Here is a 23,196-nt window from a genome sequence, read left to right on the forward strand (position 1 = left end):
GGAGGCTTTGAGGGCATCCATGAAGCATTTTCTCTGCCCTCCTGGAACTCGCATGCCGTGTCGGAGCTCGGAGTAGTGCTTGTTTCGGGCGTCTTGTATCAGGCATGCAGACAATGTGGCCTGTCCATCGGAGCTGATTGAACATGATCAATGCCACAATGCTGGGGATGTTGGCCTGAGAGAGAACACCGACGTTGGTACATCTATTCTGTCAATGGATTTGCAGGATTTTGCGGAGACAGCATTGGTGGTACTTCTCCAGTGCTTTAAGGTGCCTACTGTACATAGTCCATGTCTCTGAAGCATATAGGAGGGCGGGTATCACAGCTGCTCTGTCGACCATGAGCTTAGTGCCAGGTTTGAGATCTTGGTCTTCAAACACTCTTTTCCTCAGGTGACCGAAGGCCACACTGGCACACTGAAGGTGGTGCTGGATGTTGTCATTGATGTCTGCCCTCACTGACAGAAGGCTCCCAAGGTATAGAAAGTGGTCCACACTGTCCAAGGTCTCGCCATGGATCTCAATAATTGGGGGGCAGTACTGTGCAGCAGAAGCAGGTTGGTAGAGAACCTTTGTCTTTCGGATGTTTCATGCAAGGCCCAGTCTCTCGTACACTTCAGTGAAGGAATCAATGAAGGTTTGGAATTCGGCCGCTGAGTCAGGAACTTGTATTGGGTCTGTGGTGGATTCGTTGGTAAGGATCACGGCTTGCATGTCATTGTGAAGCAGGCAGAGGATGGTGACAAATTTTTGAGGAGAGCCAAATTTGAAGGACATTGCATAATCCCTCTTGGTTGACAGAGTCAAAGGGCTTTGTGAGGTTAAAAAAAAAGGCCATGTATAGAGGTTGATGCTGTTCCCTACATTTTTCTTGAATTTGTCGCGTAGTGACTCTCAGTGAATGGAATCTGCATTGAGACTCTGGGAGGAGCTCTTCAGCCACTGGAAGGAGACGACTGAGGGGGATTCTTGTGATAATTTTCCCTTTGGCAGACAGCAGGGAAACTCCTCTGTAATTAACACAATCGGACTTGTCTCCTTTCTTGAAGATGGTCACGATTACGGCGTCTCTGAAATCCCCTGACATGCTCTTCTCCTTCCAGGTAAGAGAGATGAGGTCATGGATTCGCGTCAAGAGTACTTCTTCGCCATGCTTTAGTACTTTGGCGGGGATTCCATCTGCTCCAGAAGCCTTGTTGTTTTTCAGCTGTTGGATGGCCTTTACAACCTCATGCCGGGCTGGGATTGTGCCGAGATAGTGGCAGGTAGCATGCTGTGGGATGGAGTCAAGGACACTCATGTCAAAGACAGAGTCTTGGTTAAGGAGATTTTTGAAGTGCTCTTTCCAGCGGGCACTGACTGCCCCTCTGTTCTTGATGAGCACCCCTCCGTTCTTAGCTCTCAGTGTGGTAGATCCTTTAGGTCGTAGATGGTCTTGACTGCTCTAAAGAATCCATGCACGTCATGATTGTCAGCTAGATGCTGGATCTCCAAGATGGTAGTGGCAACATAAATAGGCGATAAGTGACCTAACACCATATTCGGGCTGCTACTACCCAGTTACGCCAGGTGGAGGGATTTTAATATTGATGCTTAGGATTTTGTCACAGAGAGAACTAGTGACAATAGAAACTCTTAACATTAATGGATAATAAATCTACAACATTCCTAATATAAACTAAACTGCTAAATGTTTTCTCCTTCCTTTATAAAACAAAAGCCCACCAATTAGAGATTTGCAACTAAATACTCCTGAAATTTTTGTAGGTTATATTACTACATAATACTTTAAGAACATAAGAACATAAGAAATAGGAACAGGAGTAGGCCATATGGCCCCTCGAGCCTGCTCGGCCATTCAATAAGATCATGGCTGATCTAATCATGGACTCAGCTCCACTTCCCCGCCCGCTCCCCATATCATTTAAGAAACTGTCTATTTCTGTCTTAAATTTATTCAATGTCCCAGCTTCCACAGCTCTCTGAGACAGAAAATTCCACAGATTTACAACCTTCCGAGAGAAGAAATTTCTTCTCATCTCTGCTTTAAATGGGCGACCACTTATTCTAAGATCGTGCCTTCTAGTTCTATTCTCCCCCATCAGTGGAAACATCCTCCCTGCATCCAACTTATCAAGTCCCCTCATAATTTTATATGTTTCGATAAGATCACCTCTCATTCTTCTGAATTCCATTGAGTAGAGGCCCAACCTACTCAACCTTTTCTCATAAGTCAACCCCCTCATCCCCGGAATCAACCTAGTGAACCTTCTCTGAACTGCCTCCAAAGCAAATATATCCTTTCGTAAATACGGAAACCAAAACTGCACGCAGTATTCCAGTGTGTCCTCACCAATATCTTATAAAGCTGTAGTAAGACTTCCCTGCTTTTATACTCCATCCACTTTGCAATAAAGGCCAAGATACCATTGGCCTTCCTGATCACTTGCTGTACCTGCATACTATCCTTTTGCGTTTCATGCACAAGTACCCTTAGGTCTTGTTGTACTGCAGCACTTTGCAATCTTTCTCCATTTAAATAATAACTTGCTCTTTGATTTTTTTTCTGCCCAAGTGCATGACCTCACACTTTCTAACATTACACTCCATCTGCCAAATTTTTGCCCACTCACTTAGCTTGTCTATGTCCTTTCGCAGATTTTTTGTGTCCTCCTCACATATTGCTTTTCCTCCCATCTTTGTATCGTCAGCAAACTTGGCTGTGTTACATTCTGTCCCTTCTTCCAAGTCGTTAATATAGATTGTAAATAGCACTGATCCCTGCAGCACCCCAATAGTTACTGGTTTTCAACCAGAGAATGAACCATTTATCCTGACTCTCCTGTTAGTTAGCCAATGCTCTATCTATGCTAATATATTACCCCCAACCCCATGAACTTTTATCTTGTGCAGTAACCTTTTATGTGGCACCTTGTCAAATGCCTTCTGGAAATCCAAATACACCACATCCAATGGTTGCCCTTTACCCACCCTGTTTGTTACATCCTCAAAGAACTCCAGAAAATTTGTCAAACATGACTTCCCCTTCATAAATTCATGCTGACTCTGCCTGACCAAATTTTGCTTTTCCAAATGTCCTGCTACTGCTTCTTTAATAATGGACACCAACATTTTCCCAACCACAGATGTTAGGCTAACTGGTCTATAGTTTCCTGCTTTTTGTCTGCCTCCTTTTTTAAGTAGGGGCGTTACATTTGCAGTTTTCCAATCTGCTGGGACCTCCCCAGAATCCAGAGAATTTTGGTAAATTACAACCAATGCATCCACAATCCCTGCCGTTACTTCTCTTAAGACCCTAGGATGCAAGCCATCTGGTCCAGGGGATTTATCTGCCTTCAGTCCCATTATCTTACTGAGTACCACTTCCTTAGTGATTGTGATTGTCTTAAGTTCCTCCACCCCCCCCCCCCCCAATAGCCCCTAGACTATGCACTGTCGGAATATTGTTAGTGTCCTCTACCGTAAAGACTGATACATAATATTTGTTCAGAGTTTCTGCCATCTCCATGTTCCCCATTACTAATTCCCAGATCTCGTCCTCTAAGTGACCAACATTTACTTTAGCCACCCTTTTCCTTTTTATATACCTATAGAAAGTCTTGCTATCTGTTCACAAAAGCCTTTCACAAAACAGTCACTGCAGAGACCATCATGTTCAAGTGCAGGGCACAAGATCAGGCTGGTCACTTCTATTTTTGATGTTTTGTTTCTTGCTTTTAGCACTATCCATCACACCTACTTAGAGCCTGGGATTAATCTCATGCAGAAGTGGCTTTTTGTCTTTTAATGCATTCATAGGATGAATAAACGTCCTTCCTTTGATGTCTTTTGGGAAGTGTTTTAGCCATGTAGAATTGAGCTATTAGTCGCTGACCCTTTCTGACCATGCAGCCCACTGACACTCCCATTAGTGTGAATTCAATATGACCAGCCAGCCCATTATCACCTCACATTTGTCTTATTTAAATACGAATCAGTGACCTTTAGCTTTCAAAGTCACCAGTATGTACATAACAACTTGTTTGGTATATTATGCTGCTGTCACTTGTTCTCATGTGAATAATTTAGTATAAAATGCAAACCTAGGTGGAAAATACACAAATACTTAACACCGACTTTCCCCAGAATCTACGTATCCTGTTTCTCATTTCCCTTCCATTCAATGCCCATCCCCTAACACGCATTATATTTGCAAGCAAGACACAGCAATTCTTAATACAATTCACTGTCAAGGGTGAAGTTTAAGTTCTTATACACTACATTTGGAATAGAGGGAAATGGATAATCCTTTTTATAATACATCTGTTACTATGGTTACTTTTCAAGGTCATATGTCAGTAGGTTGAATTGTAACACACAGACACAAATTTGCTTCACAAAAATTCAGCAGTGCTGAACATAAACAGCTTTGAGGACACTTTGAGCCAAAAGGTAGGCATTATATTTTTGATGAACTCTACGTACTGTGTAAGAAGCATTTTCTTTAAAAATGGAGTTCAGGATAAATGCAGTCTGTCCTCTTTAGGAAATACTTTAGCCCTTTTATCCAATTGGCAGATTGGTTATAGAGTTTAACACAGCGGCCAACAAGAAAACCAGTCTGCTTATTGTTGTTAATCCAACACTTATTCTCCAGTTATACTGGCATGAGCACCCCACCCCCCCCCGCCACATTTCCCCAGCTGCCAACAGTGAACTGATCCAAAGTCTGACAGGACTACCTTCATAGGTAACCTGCTTCTGAATTTGGGAGCTTCCATTCAATTGCACGATTGATGCAGTGACAATTGGCCCCAATTTTAAATCCACGGGATTCCCCATTCAGTTAAAATTACAGTCGGGGCTCAATGATGTCATTGGGCCGCAACATGCATGTGTGAAGATGGACCCTGTTGGCTTCGGGTGCATGTCCTTGCTACCCGCTCCGGAGAGCAGGTTAAAATTACAGATGTTGCAATCATGGTGGCTTTTAGACAGTTAAGAGCCAAGACAATTTTAAACTGCCCACCCGGCAGGTTTTTGCTGAGCGAGTAGGGTTAAAATCACCCCACAGTAAACTGATAACATGGCATCACTGTAGTAACTAACTAATTAAGGCAGATTCAAGACACACAAACAGAGTTCTAAATCACTGAACCCCAGTCTCAATATAAAAAATGAGACATGAGAAAAATTAATGAGTAAAAGGGGTAAGATTGTCTTCCGAGCAATAACCCATCTGATCATTAGAGTTAAAACAAATTGATGCCTCGAACACAGTTTATAGGTACTAATTGAACAGTGAAATGCACTGAAGAACACCACATTAGTCATTTTTCAGCACTGGTGTTACTAATATGCATTTTGCTGCCATTTCATTAGGAACATACTGCCTCAATACACTAATCATATGCTCAGTCACAGAACAATCAGTACAGTGAGCATCAGCAAGCTGTGCCCCCACAGCTAAAGCTGATAAGGTATCTGTTCTTTTGAGTAACCTCAATTATAAAGAAGGCATTTCATGGTCGATCTTAATGACCAAATGCTTATCACTGACCCATCAAGTGTCAGTGACTGCCATATGGTTTAAGATTATGTAGGCTGCATTCTGCTATTGACTCGAGATGGAACATACTCAGCAACAATTTATCTCTAAATACCAACTATGCTAAGAAATAAATATGGTATTTTGTCCTTTAAAAAGCAACTATCTGACAACTTTGCAGGTTAACAATGATAAGCTAGCACTGTACATTTTCCAGATTAACAAAATTAACCAGGTTGTTAAATGTCCTTTGAAATTTGCAAATATTTACAGTTGCTTGCACCTGCCATTATTTGAGCAGCACTGTCCTGGGAATATCCCTCATTCACCCCAGCAATACCGCATCAGTATTATGCAGCAACATTTGTACAGCTTACTATCCTAAGCAGGCTTTTAACTTCTTTGATGCGTTTATTATTCCATATCAAAAAACAGCACAGCTAATTAGTACTTTAATGATTTCAGTTCAATTAACTGTACACTACAACACTAGTTTTACTTATTTAAAAATACCTGACAATATTTTCTTCGGTGCATTAAATTCACAAGTGCAAGTGACATGAAGGTCACCTTTCTCATGCATTTCACAACATTACTCTGCAACTTGCATCAACATTAATATACATCACCCAATGAATGGTTATATATGTCACAAGTGTGCTAAAATTTGCATACCTGTAACTTTGTTGTATCTTAAATGAGAATTGCATGCTCAATGTAACATTTAGAAGATTCTTGATAAATCGGTTTCTGGGTCCTTTAATGTGGTCACTTTGATCTTTTGATCCTACCTCTATCAAACTTACAAATTGCACATCGTAACAGTTTCATTAAAAAAGCACTACTTTGTGCTTTTATTTTTATCAGATTCTTTCACAGAAATAAGTTATCAATTCTGCAAGAAACTACAATTGAACTAAAAAAAATACAGTCCCCACTCTCTATAATGGGCATGTTGGTACTAACGGGATGTCTCTGCAAGATCCTACAAGTGCCCTGGGAGTTCAGGTGCGCCAATATCAGCGTCCTCAGCATTGAAGCACTGACCACACTTGATCAGCTCCACTGAGCAGGCCACATAGTCTGCATGCCAGACATGAGACTCCCAAATCAAATGCTCTACTCGGAGCCAAAGGTGGGCAGCGGAAACGCTACAAGGACACCCTCAAAGCCTCCCTGATAAAGTGCAACAACCCCACTGACATCTGGGAGTCCTTGGCCCAAGACCGCCCTAAGTGGAGGAAGTGCATCCGAGAGGGCGCTGAGTATCTCGAGTCTCTACGCCAAGAGCATGCAGAAATCAAACGCAAGCAGCGGAAAGAGCGTGCGGCAAACCAGTCCCACCCACCTCTTCCCTCAACGACTATCTGTCCCACCTGTGACAGAGTCTGTGGCTCTCGTATTGGACTGTGCAGCCACCAAAGAACTCACTTCAGGAGTGGAAGCAAGTCTTCCTCGATTCCGAGGGACTGCCTACGATGATGATGACTAACGGGATGTGCCCGCTATAAAGGAGTGGAAGCAAAACAACATCTTTGCTGCTGGTTATTACAATGGCAACAATGTGGTAGCTGGAGGGAGGCACTGAGTGCAGTGCGTGTTTTGGGAGGCAGGGATGCTACAGAAACAATTTGATTCTTGCAAGAGGGTTGAACTGCGCATCTGGCTCTCCTCCGACCAGATTTTGCTGGAGCTGGACTGGAGCATGCCCCGTTAGTTAAGACTTGTTTGTGCACATTTCAGTTGCCCACAAAGTTGTTGGAAGTGCAAGCTGTTAACAGCATGGCAAGAACAAGAGGGCATCTGGGACCTTGGTGAACAACAGGACCAACAGTGTATCCCCTTAACCAATGAGATTAAAGGATTTAGAAATATACAGAGGAAGCACTAAGAAGGAGGGTAAAGGTGGATGAATTAATTGCCAAATAAGGTACAGAAAGAGAAATAAAGGAAAAGAAAGATTGGATTAAGAAAGAAAAAGAGACAGAAAGGAAAACTAAAAAAAAATTAAACATGTTTAAATTTCCTAAAACAATTCACAGCCTGAAGGAATGAGACACACTTATAATTGTTCACTTTCTGGGCAAGGAGAGCTGTTCCTCTAAATAAAGGGTTGCCACAAACATACAAGAGGCCACAGTACAGCACTACTGTAATTCATGAGAACACTGAGAAATGCATTCATTTGTGATCTTAAAAGTATACACATTGTGTAGTGCAGACACTTTAGCAAAAGCTTTTATAGAAAACATGTTTGAATCCATTATCTCTGACATTAGACATTAACTGAGATATGTACATTGTTTTGACTGACCCACAAGGCAATTTATATCATGACAGTAACAACTGCCTAGAGTCAATGTATCATTTCTTTCTATTTTAGATCAAAACAGTAAATATTATTTGTGTAGCATTTTGCCCCACACAGTAGTGGAATCTTCTTCATGGACCTAAACTGAATAAGGTTTCAATTTAATTTCAGAGTGAGGGGAAAAGACCAGCAGGATTCAAAGATTGCAAAGGAAATTAGTTTGATCAGATCAACATTATCCTACCCACCAAGATTTATATTTGAAATATCAATTAAAAAAATTGCATGTTTTTGGCATGTCAGAAATAGTAATATTTTATGATTCTCGCTGGAATAGAGTGATTTAGATTTTCAATGTATTAAAGCCCTTTGTCACACAGTGAGAGGATTTTGGTTCTCCCAGTGATTTTGCATACATTTTGGTCACTCTATGGAGCAGGTTCCCGAGGGAAATGGTGAAAGCAAATAGTGTTGCTTTATTCAAATGCAAGTTACATAGATTTATTTCAGAAAATAATACTTTAGGATACAATATTTGAGTAATTTGAGACATGACATGTGGTAAATGGAGCATGCTTGGGAGGAACAGATGTCTTTAAACCAGTGGTTCCCAAAGCTCTCCATCCATTGGCAGGTATTCCTTGCCAAATGTCTGCATCGTTGTGGACTAATTGACAGAGATTTATTGCCTAGATTAGTCAAGAACTCCATTATTGTTCATAGAATCATAGAATGATACAGCACCGAAGGCGGCCATTCGGCCCATCGGCCTGTGCCGGCTCTTTGGTAGAGCTATCTAATTAATCCCGCTCCCTATATCTTACACCATTGCCCTGTAAATGTTTTCCCTTCAAGTATTTATGTTTTATTGTGCAACTACCAGGATGGTAGAGGGCGAACTAGATGGACCTTGGTCGTTAGTACTGAGGTTGGGGACAGCATCAAACAAGAAATTAGGGATGCGTGCAATAAAGGTACAGCAGTTATCATGGACGACTTTAATCTACATATTGATTGGGCTAACAAAACTGGTAGCAATACGATGGAGGAGGATTTCCTGGAGTGTATTAGGAATGGTTTTCTGGACCAATATGTTGAGGAACCAACTAGAGGGCTGGTCATCCTAGACTGGATGATGTGTAATGAGAAAGGACTAATTAACAATCTTGTTGTGTGAGGCCCCTTGGGGAAGAGTGACCATAATAAGGTAGAATTCCTTATTAAGATGGAGAGTGACACAGTTAATTCAGAGACTAGGGTCCTGAACTTAAGGAAAGGTAACTTCGATGGTATGAGACGTGAATTGGCTAGAATGGACTGGCAAATGATACATAGAGGGTTGACGGTGGATATGCAATGGCAAACATTTAAAGATCACATGGATGAACTTAAACAATTGTACATCCCTGTCTGGAATAAAAATAAAATGGGGAAGGTGACTCAACCGTGGCTAACAAGGGAAATTAAGAATAGTGTTAAATCCAAGAGGCATATAAATTGGCCAGAAAAAGCAGCAAACCTGAGGACTGGGAGAAATTTAGAATTCAGCAGAGGAGGACAAAGAGTTTAATTAGGAGGGGGAAAATAGAGTATGAGAGGAAACTTGCCAGGAACATAAAAGCTGACTGCAAAAGCTTCTATAAATATGTGAAGAGAAAAAGATGAAGATAAACGTAGGTCCCTTGCAGTCAGATTCAGGTGAATTTATAATGGGGAACAAAGAAATGGCAGACCAGTTGAACAAATACTTTGGTTCTGTCTTCACGAAGGAAGACACAAATAACCTTCCGAAAGTACTAGGGGACCGAGGGTCTAGTAAGGAGGAGGAACTGAAGGAAATCCTTATTAGGCGGGAAATTGTGTTAGGGAAATTGATGGGATTGAAGGCCGATAAATCCCCGGGGCCTGATAGTTTGCATCCCAGAGTACTTAAGGAAGTGGCCCTAGAAATTGTGGATGCATTTGTGATCATTTTCCAACAGTCTATCGACTCTGGATCAGTTCCTATGGACTGGAGGGTAGCTAATGTAACACCACTTTTTAAAAAAGGAGGGAGAGAGAAAATGGGTAATTATAGATCTGTTAGCCTGACATCAGTAGTGGGGAAAATGTTGGAATCAATTATTAAAGATGAAATAACAGCGCATTTGGAAAGCAGTGACAGGATCGGTCCAAGTCAACATGGATTTATGAAAGGGAAATCATGTTTGACAAATCTTCTGGAATTTTTTGAGGATGTAACTAGTAGAGTGGACAAGGGAGAACCAGTGGATGTGGTGTATTTGGACTTTCAAAAGGCTTTTGACAAGGTCCCACACAAGAGATTGGTGTACAAAATTAAAGCACATGGTATTGGGGGTAATGTACTGACGTGGATGGAGAACTGGTTGGCAGACAGGAAGCAGAGAGTCGGAATAAATGGCTCCTTTTCAGAATAGCAGGCAGTGACTAGTTGGGTGCCACATGGTTCAGTGCTGGGACCTCAGCTATTTCCAATATACATTAATGATTTAGACGAAGGAATTGAGTGTAATATCTCCAAGTTTGCAGATAACACTAAACTGGGTGGTGTTGTGAACTGTGAGGAGGATGCTAAGAGGCTGTGGGTGACTTGGACAGGTTAGGTGAGTGGGCAAATGCTTGGCAGATGCAGTATAATGTGGATAAATGTGAGGTTATCCACTTTGGGAGCAAAAATACGAAGGAAGAATATTATCTGAATGGCGGCAGATTAGGAAAAGGGGAGGTGCAACGAGACCTGGGTGTGATGGTACATCAGTCATTGAAAGTTGGCATGCAGGTACAGCAGGCAGTGAAGAAGGCAAATGGTATGTTGGCCTTCATAGCTAGGGGTTTTGAGTATCGGAGCAGAGAGGTCTTACTGCAGTTGTACAGGGCCTTGGTGAGGCCTCACCTGGAATATTGTGTTCAGTTTTGGTCTCCTAATCTGAGGAAGGACGTTCTTGCTATTGAAGGAGTGCAGCAAACGTTCACCAGACTGATTCCCGGGATGGCTGGTCAGACATATGAGGAGAGACTAGATCGACTGGGCCTTTATTCACCGAAGAGTAGAAGAATGAGAGGGGATCTCATAGAAACATATAAAATTCTGACAGGACTGGACAGGTTAGATGCCAGGAAGAATGTTCCCGATGTTGGGGAAGTCCAGAACCAGGGGACACAGTCTAAGGATAAGGGGTAAGCCATATAGGACTGAGATGAGGAGAAACTTCTTCACTCAGGGAGTTGTTAACCTGTGGAATTCCCTACCGCAGAGAGTTGTTGATGCCAGTTCGTTGGATATATTCAAGAGGGAGTTAGATGTGGCCCTTATGGCTAAAGGGATCACGGGGTATGGAGAGAAAGCAGGAAAGGGGTACTGAGGTGAAAGATCAGCCATGATCTTATTGAATGGTGGTGCAGGCTCAAGGGGCCGAATGGCCTACTCCTGCACCTATTTTCTATGTTTCTATGTTTTCTCGTCTAGAAAATCCCATGTTCACTCTTGCACTGCAAGTCTCAACCAGCCCATCTGAAATGCTACATAGGAGACAAAGAGAGCTTCTCCTGGGAGAGTGAAAATAAAACATTTTGCTGTTATACACCCAGCAGTTTCAAAAGAAGCTTGGGCAGAGGTGTGGCTTTGTCACTCGGTTGGTGAATAGTGTGTGGTGAGAGGGAAGACGGCAGACAGAAGGGTGTAGATCTTGATCTTGTGTAAAATGGGTGATATGCTGCTCCTGGTTTTTATTTGCATTGACCTCAAAGTCAAGATCTACTCCAAGGAGACGAGAGAGAAATAATTTACAAAATGAGGGGAGAGAAATAAAATCTATCAAATTATCCAATAACGTAATTATTGCCCTTAAAACTAGTTCCTAAAGGTTAGCGAATATCTGTCATTCCTGATTAAAATTATTGTGTTCCTGAAGTATTTTGTGAAAAATCATGTTGACTAACCAAGGTTTAACCTAGATTACTGCTTTCCAGAGACTTGAATGAAACAATCCAATACCTGATGAAGAAAGAAGCAGCAGCTGAAGAGCCAGACGAAATCCTGCCAGGTAGTAATGAATTCTGGGAGGCCGGTGGGCCTGCTACCCAGGCTTGACTGTTGCTATTCTGTGGGATGATGCTTTCTTGAGACAAATCTTCTTTTCCACCATCTGTCATCGTCGTCTGTGCCTAAAAACAAAAAATAAATAGCAAAGGATGGATGACAGACTGACTTGTAAAGCATTTTACTTTATATCATCATTGGTTAGCTCCCTCATTCATTGCAGCGGTTACAATAGTGACAACTAAAATTAATTAAGGTGGACAAGCATGTCTTACAATGCCCAGTATTAGAGGTTACAACCATGAATTCACTAGACAAGCAGCATATAACTAAGAGGCTTTGGTCAGAGTAATGCACAGTTAAACAGTCTGACAACCATGAAGTAATGGAGAAATATAAACCGATTTCCATTATTGTCACACATTTTATCATTCAATTGCAGAGCAGCTTGCGTTTTGTTATGAATATCTGCCATACATGGTTTCTCAATAGTCCATCACCTAGGGTCACTACCTGTTTAAGTGATAGCTCATACAAGTGTAATGAATCAAACCGTTTGCAAGGTCATTCAACTTTCCTTTTTGAAAATGTCTTTGGTTTTTTAAATACTGTCAATGTTATATATTTTTTTAAATATAATAAATTTTAAAATGCTAAATATTGTACTCCCATTGAACAGATACCATTGAATGTCTTCTAAGTACAACTGCTCCTGGTCTTTATAATTGAGGTATATTTATACACACAGAATAGGTTGATCTAAAACAACAATTTGGTATAACAACAACAACAATTTGGTATAATTACAGAAGTACAGTGAAATGAAATCCTCTCCAAATGCTCGATGAAATAGCCTACACTAAAACAAGAATGGTGGGCATTTTAATAATTTTTTTCAATTACAAGGCAGACTCATTGCATGCTCTTTGAAGAACAGCACTCGATTAAGGAAGATCGATCACATCCAAAGTAAATGCATGCATCCACTGATTGAATATGGAAAGAGATATTTTGGAACAAAGATGAAAGGACAGAAGATGACATCTTGAAAACAAGACCCTTGGCATGAATATGGAAAGCATTCCCAGTTCGGTTGATTTGCAAGATGTATGATAACAATGGCAAGCTATAATCTCAGGATGCAATTGGTAGCAACTATTCATTTATTTTCTTGTAATTTGAATAGTCAGAACTATACCGAGACACTTTGTAGTAGGTTAATTTCACATGGTTGATGTGATAATATAGATGAATGAGTTTCAGATACTTAAGCTTCTTTTATACTAATTTAATTCTTCCTTTCATCAGTTGAATCAATAAACACATACTTATTAAGTTTTAGATAAGCTTGGCGCTTTAGATCTATTTTGAAGGCATTGAAGATTAATCCACAAACACATGTAAAAATAGATGAAACATATTTAAGGAGGCCAGCTATATAATGCTGACCATATGAAGTTATGGAGTCAAAAGGTACAGATACCACTACTGAGGCTGTAGCTCATTCTGAACAATGTTTCCCAATCTACCAATTAAGGCCACACTGTCATCTTTACTGGACCACTGTGACTATTCTTAGCTTGGCCTCTTATAGATCATATCCCTCTGGCCCATTCAAGTTTCCAACAATGCTACAGCAGTTAATTCTCATTTCCAAGTGTCTTCCATAAGGATGTCAATGGATAGCAGCGCCTATGTTAAGACAGTAATTTGTAAAGTAAAACTATACATCAAGCAGTCTCAGTCACTCTATCAAAGTCAACGAACAGAAACTTGCAGCAGTTGAACAGGAACTGTGTCCTATGTGAGCTACTAATCATGAAAAGCAATCTCCTGGACAAAAAATAACTAAATAAAAGCTGTCAACAGTTTTTAAATTCTGTAGTTTGAATTCCCATGGGTTCTACCATATGTGTATAACCTTTAGCCCACTGTCAGTCTAAAGCCAAGCCATTGAACAGGGACCTAATGTGTGGCTGCTGCTAATCATGTGTGTAGTGCAGATGGGCAACAAAAATCCATGTAGTGCAGGTAAAACTAAAGAGACATTGGTTGTTTCTTATATCTTCTTTGCCTAATGTCATTGAAATTGCCTAAAGATATATCAATTTCCAGCAATGAATTTCCATTTACTGTGAGTGCGATGCCTCGGGCCCTCCAGATAAGACTTCTCCTGAATAGAACTGCTTATAACAAAAACATACTCTGTTGCTCAACTATGAAAAAGAAGAAAAATCAACTGGCATGCTTCTTAAAGTACGCAGACAGTGTTTTGTTCACTCAAAAACCCGCCAGTTTCTTTTGTCTGAGTGTCTCATATTTTCTTCTCTAATTATGCAAACCTGCATTTTGTCAGCAAGTGTATTTAGCAATATCATCACAGTGCAAGAATAGATCCAAGTGATTTTTGCAAAATGCTTTGTGGTTTCCCACTCAATGCCTCCCAACACACTTTATTTAAATATTACATTGTATGAAGACTGTTAGTCTTTTAGGTGACTTTTAGTGTGCTTGCATTTCATGCTATTATTACCCTCTCTCTAAAGATGGGGTTTTAAACAAAACACACACAGTATTGTCACAAGAATTAACGTTGTGGACTGTTGAATGCTGTTTATTTACAGAACCATGAATTTCTTATTGTCACATTTAGCCTGAAGGCCACACAACTAAGGGAAGCGTTTCACTGTTTACTAAGTGACACAGACGTGCTATGTCGTAATTTTTACTCATCTCAATGCATTGACATGGGGTACACATTGGAGAAGTGAGGAATTTAGCAAGTCTGTGACAACCTTCTTTGGGATTTGTTCAGATGTTTACCCAGAATAGGTACATAACTTTAAAGTCCCAAATGAGCTTGGTCCTGCATTTTACAACCTTCTTCACAGCCATAAACCGAGGACAAAAGCTAAACCCGCTTTGTTGCTCATCCATCATTTGTGTACAGTGAAACCGTAAGTTTAATCATGTTTGAACAGGCAAATCCTTCCCAAATTACTCATAACTGGCTGATGAAAAATGCGCAACATCGGCTTTCAAATTAAATATCTTATTCAGAAAGAACTCAGTACAAATACAGAACTACATAGGTACAGGAGTAGGCCATTCATTCAGATCCTGGCTGATCTGTACCTCAACTCCATTTACCCACCTTTGATCCATATCCCTTGATAGCCTTACCCAGCAGAAGTCTATCGATCTCAGTCTTAAAAATTTCAATTGACCCAGCATTCACAGCCATTTTTGAAGAGATTTCCAGATTCCCACCAGCGGCTATTGTGTTGCTATGCTAGTGATTTCCATTTATCACCATGTACTGCCGGTGTGTCACTCTCAGAGCCTCTTGCCTCTGCTGCTCCTCTTCCTCTGCTATTAACATGCGAGACAAGGGTATGCCAATTGCAAAGGCCATTCCAGCTGCTTCATACTTGTCAATGTGCAGGGGAGTGGGAGGGGAACCAAAAAATTGAGTGTACTGAGATTGACAACATTTGGTTAAGTTTAGTGCAGGTTTATAAAAACGTTTTTTTTTTTAAATCACCAGAAATCTCAGTTTCGCCCATATCAGGTGACTTCAGGCCATGCTGTGCCTACATTTTTGGATGTAGCTTTGCTCCAGTGTAAATCCAGGAAACTGACACAAGCTGGTCTTTTACATAGGAGCAGGTTATGTAAATGAGCGGCAAAGGGTTTTGGTGCATGTATCTTGGAAGTGCCTCAAACGATTGAGGAAATTCACATGTAGCAGTGTTTCCGCGTAAAACTGGCATAAATCAGTTCTGTGTAAATTTCCTTGGTTAAAAATTGGTGCCATGCCAATCTCACTCTGTAATTATGCTGCAACTTTCCAGGAAATTCTGGGCCATAGTCTACAACCGTGTTTGCCAACAGTCCACTTGATGTTTAATTGTAAATATAATTTATAGTTACGCTTCACAAATTATTAAGTAAATAATGTTATTGTTGGACGGTAATATGTGAATATTCTACTGAAAAAATGATTAGAAATATTCTGCAGATCTGGCAGCCTTCGTCATGATTCTATGACTCAATGCCACCCTGTGCTGACTAATTTTCCGAGTTCTCATTGGCTAACATTTACATCATGTAGTGATGTCTGCTCATCTTATATTACCTCAGCCCTGAATTAAATTCCCTTTATATAACCGATGCTCTCACATTGACTCATAGAACTAAATCCGAATTAAATATCAATTACTGGTACAGCAGTGGATTCAAATCAATACCACAAAACAAACGTTTAAAAATTATATTCGACAAATGCAATACTGAAGCAACCCAGATGACTTTAAAGTTCCAAAAATAATTTTAAGTAATGATTCCTTCAATTGGTAAATACTTTAAAATACAAACCTCATTACACAAATGCGGTTTAATTTACATTAAATTGAATTTATGAAAAATTTACAGAAGGAACAAACCAAAGTGTCTCAGTAATGTTCTATTGCTTGCAACCTGCAATATAGTATTGGAACTGAAAGTAGGCCCTATTTGCTGCACAGAATATTTGAAAGATCCACTTTTTAGATCTCAGATGTCTTGAATTATTCTTGTGTGTGCTTATAATCAAAGGTTATACAACTGGTTTGGCCTCAGGAACAGTGTAATAACATGTGTGGGATACCACTTTCTCCTGAGACTATTTTCGACAATCACTACATGACCACATTTCTCATTGCTGCTGTGACAAGCAAAAAAAAAATGTAAACAAGGGCACCAACAATGAAAGGCTGAAATAGTATTTGACAATGTCATAAAAATATACTAAAATCTATCAAATATGAATCAACAATCCCTTGACAAGCAATACTCAAACTCATCACCTATAATCCCCAATGCCACAAATTTGAATGAACTGCATAATGACACATGTAGCTTCCATATTCCATCTCGGTGATGTATTTGAATACAAGGCAGGTTGTTAATTTCTTTACATTTTCTTTATTTGTGAATTCAATAGGTCTTTCAATCTCTTTAAATGTTCTTTATTTAAATAAATGCCTGAAAACTAAATAAGACTATAACCAGTACCCAATGTATAAATAGAACACCATCAGGATATGGTGCAATGCCATATTAAACAACTCACAAATCCACTTTTATCAGTCATGCATTATACTCTTTAAATTGTGGCATCACACAAGGATACATGTGATAGCCTCTATAAGTATTAAAACTTAGGAAACATTGCAATTATTGAATAGTAAATTCAAAACTAGCAAAAAGCAGGAAAAAAGGTTAAGATTTACAAGGTAGTTTCTTTGTCGGGATCATTTTAAGCAGCAGGCAGCACAGATTAGTAAGAAATTCAAATGTATCTTCAATGGGAGTGGGATGAGAGTGCTCAATGAACTCACTGGGTGACTGGGCAAATTTCTTCTTGAGTTCTGCTCATGCATTGAACTTGAAGCCCAATAGTGTTTAAAACTGAAAAACCCATTGATTTTTGTTTGAAATTTTAAAATATATGTTCACAATTTCTTGGCCAATTACTGCCTCAACAGTTGGGAGGGGAATGGAGAGGAATAATCATACATCAACTCTGTGAGGAATGGGCTTGATGGGTTAAATGGCATGTTCTCACCATGGATTCTTTCAATGTTCAAACATTCGGTCCTAATCATTGCAAAGTGGGAGCTGCTTTGAAAATTCTAAAATGCCAGCCATACTATTCACTTACTATTTTTCAAATGAAATAAATACTACTTAAGAAATCAATTTAAAGACGTGATTTATAGAGCTCATAGATCATCCTGACTGACATACAGTAAAAAGATCTGTCCTATTATTCATAATATCCGAAAAAGCTCTAATAAATAGAAATGTATTTATTTTACAACAACAACTTGCAACAACACCTTTAATATAATAAAACCCCCCCAAGGTACCTCACCAGAGCGTAATCAGACAAAAATTGACACCGAACCAAAGGAAGGCGGCATTAGGACAGGTGACCAAAAGCTTGGTCAAAGAAGTAGGTTTTAAGGAGAGCCTTAAAGGAGGAGAGAGAGATGAAGAAGCAGAGAGTTTTAGGAAGGGGAATTCCAGAGCTTATGGCCTAGACAGCTAATGGTGGTGCAAAGGAAGTGGGGGGATGGACAAGAGGCCAGAGTTGGTGGAACACAGAGTTCTCGGAGAGTTACAGGCTTTGTTCTGCGCAGCCGTTTTCTTTAAATTTCTGCGCACGCGCGGTATTTACAATGGAAAAAGCTGGTGAGCAGCCTGCGCAGCACCTAACAGATTGTTGCATAGTCACGTGGCTATGCAGCTTAGAGGGACCATTGATTGTAGGGCTGGTGGAGTTTAAAGAGGTAGGGTGGAGCAAGGCCATGGAGCAATTTGAACACAGGGATGAGAATTTTTAAATCGAGGCATTTATTATATGGGATATACTGCTCTGCAATATTCAAGAAGACCTTCATCAAAATTTACATGCAGGAAAAAAGAAAGAGATTAAAAAATTATACATGCAGCTTCCCTTATGATGGCAGATGGTAGGAGCTGTGGGAATCCAAAATGTCTTTATTGCATTAATGATATAACACAATCTACTAATGACACTACAATTGCAAAAGAGCCCTACACATGCTATCTGACTCATCCATTTGCCAGCATCATCTGGTGATCTGGTATACTCCTGTTGCTCACAGACAGATATGTTCTATCATCTCTCGTGTGGATATTTTCCATGGTAGATTCATGCCATGGTTATACTGCATTTCAGAAACTGAGCTGAGCCCTGGATGTATCAAACTCAAACGTCTAAATCTCAGTATATTTTGCCTAACTGCTCCAAACTAATGCCACAGTAAGCTAGACCCAACTTGTGATCTCATGCTGGCAATGGTACAGACACACGTCATCATAATCTGGTAGTGGACCAAGCATCAAGTTACCCCACTGCACCTTTCCATCAAACCCTAAATTCTTTGGAAAATGGTATGAGTATACTGATGAGGAAGGTCCCAGGTGCAATTGCCAGTGTGCCGAGTTCACTGATCTCAGTCAGGCTGTCAGTAACATGTTATAATTATCAGTGCCTCTGGATAAAGGTGGTATAATCAGCCAGGGTTCAAGTTCCTAATTGCTATTAAGTAATCCCTGCTGGAAAGTTCATGTGTGTGGTTGTAAGGCTCAACAATGATGTCCTTACAGTTGAATAACCTGCTGACCCTCATTGTCCAGGTTAGTGCATGAATAGCTATTTGGACAAAGTACCAAAAGCTGAGAAATCATACATCAGCTGCCACCTTCAGGACAGGAGGTGCAATGGGAGAGAACTGGAGGAGGGAAAAAAACCTTGAACTGCCTCTAATTGTGATCAAAATTCCAATGCCAGTTTTGTAGTAGGTTCTTCAACACACTTTTTCAACTATTACATAAGGGCTGAGTTACCACTTACCTGTCAAAAACATGAGTGACCCACAACAACGCAGGAAAACGCCCCAAGGCGCATCACAGGAGTGTAATCAGATAAAATTTGATACAGAGTCAAAGAAGGAGATATTAGAAGAGACAATTAAAGGTTTGGTCAAAGAGGGTCTTAAAATGCAGAGAGAGGTGGAGAGGTTTAGGAGGGAATTTTAGAGCTTAAAGCCTAGATGGCTGAAGGCACGGTTGCTAATTGTGGCATGAAGGAAGTAGCGGATGCGTAAAAGGCCAGAATTGGAGGAACTCAGAGTTCTTGGAGGGTTGTAGGGCTGGAAGGGGTTACAGAGATAAGGAGGGGCAAGGCCATAGATGGATTTGAACAGGAGGATGAGAATTTTAAATTTGAGATGTTGATAGACCAGGGGCCAATACAGGTCAGCAAACATGGGGGTGATGGGTGAACAGGTTAAGATATCAGCAGTAGAGTTTTGCATGAGGTCAAATTAAAGGAGAGTGGAAAATGGGAGGTTGGCCAGGAGAGCATTGGAATAGTCAGGTCTGGAGGTAACAAAAGCATGGATGAGAGTTTCAATAGCAGATGGGCTGAAGCAGATGCGAAAACATGAAAACAGGCAATGTTACGGAGGTGGAAATATGTGGTCTTTGTGATGGAAAGGATATGGGGATGGAAACTCTGCTCAGGTTCAAGTTGAACGCCAAGGTTTTGAACAGTCTGGTTCAACCTGAGACAGTGGCTAGAGAGAAGGATAGAATTGATGGTGGGGGCCAATGACAATAGTTTTGGTCATCCCAATGTTTAATTGGAGGAACTGGTGCTCCACCAAAACGAGGTATCGGAGGGTCGAGAGAGGTATGTACAATACATTTCTGGTTTTGTAACCTGTTTACTCTAGCAAATTGAAAAGTATCACACAAGCATTCTTTGCTTTTCTGAATTGTTGAGGAAATATTAAATGCTCACATTGATAAGTTTTAGATCTTCAAGGATTATTTTCATCATAATAAAACAATAAAATACTCACCAAATAGGCATGAGGAAGAAAGCTGTTGACTCTGGAGATACTCCACATACCCTCAAGGTACTGTTGTGCCTGAATGGTGACTGAGTTCAGAGCATTGCTAAGACCGCTGGAACCAACAGTTACTTGAACACTGGACTTTGAAAGGCTGCCTGTACCCTGAGGCCAGCCAAGTCCTTTCCTTCTCTCTGTACCAGAGATTACATTTCCTGATTTTCCAGGCTGTCTGCTCGTTTGTCCTGTGACCAGGGGCCAGTCTTTTTGTGATGAAAGGGTGACCATATTTTGGGAAGCAGTTCTTGATGAAACGCCGCTCACTGCAATGGAGCCGTGTAGTAGCTCAGGTATTTCCTGACTGGACGCTTGATCGAGTGTATGGACCATTTGAATGGCTTCCTTTCGCAGCTGATTTAGGTGTGTTGCACAAATCTCACATCGGCTCTCACCTTCACTTCGACCTCGTTTTGATGAGTCAGGCACTTGAAGCTTGTCAAAAATAAAAGCTGAAAATCCTGGGTCCTGAAAAGAGGAGAAAATCATTAGCCAACCTGGACTAATTGCAACTCATCCTTATTATCTTAGCAGTTACCTTTTTGGCGGTATTAAATCTCTTCAAAACAGTAGGCTAGGCTCGCAGAACATCGTTGATTCATAAAGCGCGTGCATTTCCATATGCAAAAGAACAGCATGAAAACAATTGTCAAAAACAAACTGTGAGGCTGGTGGTTCACCTGATAACTACCCATCTTCTTACACTCACAATTAGCCGTACATCAAAGAGTTTAATGTGCCTCTGTCTTTAATGCTCAGGAGATAGTCTGGTTTAGTGAGCTGTATTAAGGAAACATTAATACATTGCAAAGGGGATCTTTTGTTGCAAAATCTCATCAGAGGAAAAATAAGCCTTGCAGCATCCTGAACAACTTAATGTGTACTGATAAATTGCTACAATATAACCCTTGCCCTCAGCAATGAATAATCAACTAGATCCATTAACAAAGAACTTGTTGTGAGAATACACTTGGGTTTCCTGGTGTGCCAGGGCAGAGTGACCACATTTTTAATGGTTCTGACCTAGACTGTTGTGGCAATGCCTGTGAATCTGCAACCCATCAGTCACAGTTCCCGAGTTCACAGCTACCTTCCGAAGTGTGACAAAGTTCCCACTAAGAAGATGATTCAAAGGCAAATGTCTCTTCTTTACTGTTAGTTCATTTATTTTTTCTTTTAGCAGGACAATCCACTTTAAACTTGTTTCCTGGATGTTCAGCTTTTAGGGTCCCAAAGCCCTGTGCTGTCATTACTTTCCTATAGCGCAGAGATATTGCAGCTATCAGTGCAAAAACACTCTCAAGAGTCAGCCCCTTGTGTATCCTGGTGTATGGTTTCGAAGGAGATTAAACCCTGCACAGTACAAAGCTGCTGCTACCAAAACTAATGCCTCACATGGAAACTGACCAACTTAAGGCTCTCATATCGTGCCCCATGACAATTGTGGTCCATAGAGGGATCACTAGTACAGCTGAGAATATTTTATACCATGCACAGGGCATCAGAGGCACCAGTAAACAAGGATAATCCACAACAGTAGATGTATGAGTAACATACCCTTGACCAAATCTTCCCTTAGCAAAGGTCACAGTGCCCACAGGGTATTCATTTAAGTTACAAATATATTCTAAAACCCCAATAAATTATCTAATATTATGCAAGTAGTTAAAGAAGCATTACATCAACTACATATTCTGTTATAATTACCAATATGAGGAGCTCTTCACTTGTTGAAAACATGCAGACAAAATAGACCTAGGTTCAATTCTTGGCCTGGGTAGAGTTAGTTGATCTGAGCCACAGAGACAGTTGAGACTCTACAATTAGCCTCACTGACCCCGGGCTAGGGAGCAGAAAATCAAGCAAGATTCTTGTTCCTGATCGGTAGCTAATGACTCCTGCTGGAAAATATCCATGTGTGGATGGTGAACTCGACAATGACAATGACTGACTTTCAAGATCAATAGCATGCTCACACTCACTATCTCGGCTCTGACATGCAGAATGGCCACTTGGATGTTCAGTATCTGGAGAACCCTGCCCAGCTTAGGTCACCGATTCCAGAAAAGAATATGGAAGAATATGGGCAAAATAAAACTCCACTTCCCAATCAAAATGAAAATTAAAAAATAGCAATACAAGAGTAAAATCTCCAATCCAATATGGGAAGGAATTAGGACGATATATCCTTAGTCCCAAACCTCCAATCCATACTCTCTTGAAATACAAAATCAAAAAATTTACTCTATGTTTAATGACGCATCTTTAGTAAATTGCAAATAATTTTGTTTCCATAGTATCCAGCAATCCATATAATGAAATTTGCTTATTGTAGTTATTCCAATATCAACTAAAAAATCTTCCATTATGCTGAAAGTTAAGCACATACAATTCAGAATCAGTTTTTAGCAGGTATTCTGTTACACCAGATTAGTAAGTCTACCACATTTACCCAATACAAATATCAAACTGATAGCTGTAAAACATGTATTTTCTATATTGCCCTTGTACACAAGACTTTTTCATACATATTTTGGTTAACTTAAATACTTTAATTTTCCATATATTTGCATGAAATGACTTAACCGTTACAAATCTGTCAACATTCACCTTCTAGGCTCGCTCATTTTGTATGGCCATTTGGGCAAGATAGCTTTATCAATTCTCTAACCCATCCCCTCAACTTCACCATCCCCTGTGGCGTCTCTACTCCCATGGTCTTGATCACTGACTTGGCCATCTCTGGCCAATTTCTTATTTCCCTCACCACCAATAGACTCCTACCCCCTT

At 40.4% G+C, this 23,196-nt stretch overlaps 1 protein-coding gene across 1 annotated transcript in view; it reads right to left on the reverse strand.

Annotated features, from left to right (window-relative positions):
- The window catches only part of LOC139262769 (kinesin-like protein KIF26B), a 203,573-nt gene that overhangs the window by 84,727 nt on the left and 95,650 nt on the right, over positions 1 to 23,196 (reverse strand). The window contains exons 3-4 of the mRNA XM_070877920.1: positions 20,359 to 20,874; positions 11,876 to 12,045 (exon numbers count right to left, since the gene is read on the reverse strand). Of these exons, the coding sequence (XP_070734021.1) occupies positions 11,876 to 12,045; positions 20,359 to 20,874 (686 nt within the window). The remainder of the gene's footprint in view (positions 1 to 11,875; positions 12,046 to 20,358; positions 20,875 to 23,196) is intronic.

The sequence above is a fragment of the Pristiophorus japonicus genome, chromosome 4 (assembly GCF_044704955.1).
Source record: "Pristiophorus japonicus isolate sPriJap1 chromosome 4, sPriJap1.hap1, whole genome shotgun sequence".
NCBI lineage: Eukaryota > Metazoa > Chordata > Chondrichthyes > Pristiophoridae > Pristiophorus > Pristiophorus japonicus.